We start from the raw sequence: 5,011 nt of genomic DNA, 5'->3' as shown, positions 1-5,011 counted from the left end.
ATGTGATGTTTATGGTTATCTCATTATTGCATTCTAGATTTCTAGGTTTTTGTCCAGAGCACTCAAATATGTTGACAATTTTTAGAGTTAAAATATGTACTGCTGCTTACTTTAAATCTGTACTTTTTGTACCTTGTTTTCAGAAATGTCCTTAGTTCCTTATTTTTATACAGCTTTATTAAAATATAATTCATATGCAGTTCACCAATTTAAAATGTACAATTAAATGGTTTTTAGTATAGTCCCAGAATTATGCATCCATCATCATAATCAATTTTAGAACATTTTCATCATCCCGGAAAGAAGCTTTATAACTATTAGCAGTCATTCTCCATTTCTACCCAATCCCTCCAGCATTAGGAAATTTACTTTCTGTCTCTGAATTTGCCTACTCTGGACATATCATACAAACGGAATCATATGTGGTCTTTTGTTACTGACTTCTTTCACTTGGCATGATGAAAGCTCCATCCACGTTGCAGCATGTATCAGTATGTCATTTCTTTTTCTTGCTGAATAATATTACACTGTATGGATATATCATATTTTGTTTATCCATTTCATCAGTTGACAGACATTTGTGTTGTTTCCACTTATTGGTTTTTATGAATAATGCTGCTATAAATACTCATGTACAAGTTTTTTTGTGTGAACATATGTTTTCAGTTCTCTTGCATGTATGTCCAGGAATGGATCTGCTGGGTCACATGGTAACTCTACATTTAACTTTTTGAGGAACTGTCAGATATTTTCCAAAGTTGTTGCACCATTTTATATTTCCATCAGCAGACTATGAAGTTACTATTTCTCTACATCCTCACCAATACTTATCCTTTTGTTGTTGTTGTTATAGTCACTCTAGTGGGTGTGAAGTGATATCACAATGTAGTCTTGCTTTGCATTTCTCTAGTGGCTAATAATGTTGAACATCTTTGATGTGCTTATTGTCCGTGTGTATATCTTTGGAGAACTGTCTATTCAGATTTTTTGCCTATTTAAAAAATTAATAAACTTTATTTTTTAGAGCACTTTATTGGGTTTATAGAAAAAATGAGCAGAAAGTACAGAGCTCTTGCATATTCTCTTACCACCCTCCAACCATACACAGTTCCCCTATTATTAACATTAGTGTAATATATTTGTTATAATTGATGAGCCAATGTTGATACATTATTATCGCCTAAAATCTGCAGTTTACGTTAAACTTCACTCTTTGGTACATTCTATAGGTTTTGACAAATTTGCAATGATATGTGTTTGTCATTACACTATGATGCAGAGAAGTTGTCCTGCTGAAAACAATCTCCCATGCTTTCCCTAACCATCCCTCTCACTTTCCCTTTTCCCAAAACCCTGGCATCCATTAATCTTTTTACTGTCTTGTTTTGCTTTACTATTTTGTCTTTTCCAGAATGTCATGTAGTTGGAATCATGTATATATAACCTTTTCAAATTGGCCTCTTTCACTTAAATATGGATTTATGGTTCCTCAATGTTTTCATGCCTTGATGACTCATTTCTTTTTATCATTGAAAATATTGAATTGTATGGATGTACCACAGTTTATTTATTCATTCATCTATAGAAAGACATCTCGGTTGCTTCTAAGTTTTGGCAATCATGAATAAGTGGCTTGAAATATTTGTGGGCCAGTTTTGTATGTACATAATGCTTTCAACTTATTTGGATAAAAGAATGCAATTGCTGGATCATACGGTAAGACTATGTTTAGCTTTTTAAGAAACTGCTGAACTGTCTTCAGAGTGGCTGCACCATTTTACATTCCCACCAGCAATTAATGAGAGTTTTTGATGCTCCCTTTGCCCACTTTTAAATTGGGTTATCTGTCTTTGTATTATTGAGTTATAAGAGTTCTTCATATAGTCTAGATATATGAATCCCTCATCAGGTATATGAATTTGCAAATTTTCTCCCCATTCTGCGGGCTATCCTTTTCTTTTTGCTAGAACAACCCAGCAAAATAAAATTCTGGTTTATTGTTGAACAACATTGTTTCACACATACCTCAAACAGGCCAAAAAAGTTAAAAAAAATAAACAGCAACTTCATAGACAAAAAAGGAGAAAAAAAAGAAACCTTTTATCTTTGACCTTTTTGACCACTCATACAAACCAACTACTTATAGTACAGCTAAGTACATACACAAAAAAAGTTACTGGAGTGCTCAGAATAAGATTGTTTTTGCTTTTTTTTTTTTTTTGTTACAAGGTTCTTTTTTCTCCTTTTAGATGACAGTGGACATAGTCATACCACAAGTAAAGTCAGAAGTAGGTCAGAGAATGCTCCGGAAGGCCGGTTTGGTCATCTGAGATCACCAGTAATGGTTGACCCCTAACAACATGCACAAAAATATAAAATGAAAATAAAACATAAGAAAAAAATTCCTTTTTAAAGTACTTTAAAGCAAAATATCAGGTTCTTGGAGTTTTGGTTCCTTTTTCCTCCCCGGTTGCGAATTCTCACGGTTTGGGTGGGCTGGTGGAGAGCGCGTGTCATCTGTGGGTGGCGCTGCTCCTGGTGGCTGGGAGCCCGGGTCTTTCTTTCTACTCCCAGGTGACCACGTTTGGAGTCTGAGACGAGAAGTCGAGGGTGAACAGGTCACGGTGGCCTCTTTATTTAGTCGAGCTGTTCCTTTTTTGCCGTCTATCAACAGCGCCATCCTCATCACCTTCAGCTGCGCGTTTGCCCGTGGCGGCCTCACCTTCCTCATCTTCATCTCCATCCTCCTCACCATCACCTTCCTCCTCCTCCTCCTCTTCCTCTCCACCTTCTTCCTCTTCCTCGTTTTCAGTCTCCTGCTCTTCGTTTTCCTCACGAGCATTCCCTTTATTTATTTATTTATTTATTTATTTATTTTTGAGTTGGAGTCCCACTCTGTCACTCAGCCTGGAGTGCAGCGGCCGCTCCCGGCCCCCGCAGCCTCGACCCGCTGGCCTCCGGCGATCCTTCCGCCTCAGCCTTCCGAGTAGCGGGAATCACAGGCATGCGCTACCACGCCCGGCTGATTTTTGATTTATTGAAGAGATGAGGTCTCGCTGCCCAGGCGGGTCTCGAACCCGCGGGCTCCGGCCATCCACTCACCTCAGCCTCCCAAAGGCGCGGGGTTCCAGGCTGAGCCACCCGGCCCGGCTAACGAGCATTCCCTTTAGCAGGGGCGCCTCTTCCGTGTTCTGCCTCCTCCACAACGTCCTTCTTCTCCCTCTCCCTGAAGTCTTTGGCGGTGATCTCGGCGCTGGTGTCCCCGGCGGCGGCGTGCAACATGGTGGGACACGCCGGTGTTCCCATGCAGGGGGCTCCACAGAGCACGAGAATTCCGGGACTCTGCCGTTCAAGCTGCTGGAGAGCCGTCTGGGAACAATGCAAGGACGGCGTTTCAGAGCAGGCAGTGGGGATTTTTATTTTCTTGTTGGCGTCCTTTGAAGCACAGCAGTTTTTACCTTTTGATGAAGTCCCATTTATCTCTCTTTTTCTTGTATTACTTGTTCCTTGAGTGTCTTGTCTCAAAAAGGCTTTGCCATGATTGACTCCTATATTTTCTTCAAAGAGTTTTCTCGATCTAGCTCTCTTATCCATTTAAAATTAATTTTTATATATTGTGTGCATTAGGAGTCCAACTTGACTCTTTGTATGTGTGTGTTGTCCCAGCACCACTTGTTGGAAAGACTACTCTTCCACCACTGGCTTGCCTTGGCACTCATGTGGAAATCAGTTGACCACAAAAGTGAGAGCTTGGTTTTGGACTCTCAGTTCGGTATATTGATCTGCATTTGTATTCTCATGCAAGGAACACATTGTCTTGATAGTGTTGCTGTACAGGAAGTTTTGAAATTGGGACACGTGAATCCTCCAACTTTCTTCTTTTTTTAAAGATTGTTCCGGTGATTCTGGATCTCTTGTATTTTCATTTGGATTTTAGGATTGGTTTGTTAATTTTTGCAAAGAACCAACTAGGATTTTTTAAAAAGTTTTTAAATTTTAAATACGTGGAGTACAATTCAGGGTTAGGAATACAAATGTTCATTATGCAGGTACCCTTGTTGATGAGGTGTGCCACCCCCTGCCCTCAGCAGTTTCCCACTACTGCGAATCCTACCTCCCCCACTTCCTGGCAGTTTCTCACCACTGTCAACCCCTTTTTTATAGTATTATATTTGTTCAAGTTTCGCTTATGAGTGAGAACATGTAATACTCAGTTCTTTGTTTCTGTAATAGATCACTCAGTATTATAGACTCTAAGTCCATCCAAGTTGTTGTGAAATTCATAATTTTGTCCTTCTTTATGGCTGCATAATATTTCATCATGTATACGTACCACATTTTTTAAATTCAGCTCTCTTTTGATGGGCAGCAAAGATGATACCATGTTTTTGCTATTGTGAATAATGCTGCAATAAACATGTGTGGGCAGGTATCTTTTACATAGAGTGATTTGCGTTCCTTTGGCTGTATTCCCAGTAGAGGGATTACGGGGTCATATGGGAGGTCAATTTTTAGATCTTTTAGGAATTGCCGTACTGTTTACTCTAAATGGATCAAAGACCTAAACGTAAAACCTCAAACTACAAGAACCTTAGAAAACGCAGGAGACACCCTTATGGAAATTGGAACTAGCAACTAATTCCTGATCATAATCCTAAGTACCCATACCATAAGAAATAAGATAGACAGGTGGGACCTTATCAAACTGACTAGCTTCTGCAAAGCAAAATAAACCATCAAGAGAGCAGGGAGACAGCCCACAGAATGGGAAAAAATATTTGCCAATTGTATATCTGACAATGGCCTAACATCTAGAATCTACAAGGAATTCAAATGTGTCAAAAGGAAAAAAACAAACAGTCCCATTAAAAAGTGGGCAAAAGAAATGAATAGATACTTCTCAAAAGAAAATATATGAGCAGCCAACAGACACAGGAAAAAGTGCTCAGCTTCACTAATCATCAGAGAAATGCAAATCAAAACCACATTGAGATACCACCTAATCCCAGTA

General features: G+C 39.3%; 1 protein-coding gene across 1 annotated transcript; it reads right to left on the bottom strand.

Moving 5' to 3' along the window:
• Positions 1-2,633: 2,633 nt before the first annotated feature.
• LOC103259959 (prothymosin alpha-like) lies at positions 2,634-3,435 on the bottom strand (the record flags this gene model as incomplete). Its single annotated transcript, XM_008057611.1, has 2 exons — positions 2,634-2,845; positions 3,156-3,435. Coding segments are annotated over 2 exons (492 nt in total), but the record flags the coding sequence as incomplete, so codon positions are not given.
• Between the last annotated feature and the right edge of the window lie 1,576 nt (positions 3,436-5,011).

This window comes from Carlito syrichta, unplaced genomic scaffold (genome assembly GCF_000164805.1).
Source record: "Carlito syrichta isolate Samal-C Ts95f unplaced genomic scaffold, Tarsius_syrichta-2.0.1 Scaffold87193, whole genome shotgun sequence".
NCBI lineage: Eukaryota > Metazoa > Chordata > Mammalia > Primates > Tarsiidae > Carlito > Carlito syrichta.
Note: the sequence above shows the minus strand (reverse complement) of the source record. Positions and strands in the feature narration are given on the sequence as shown.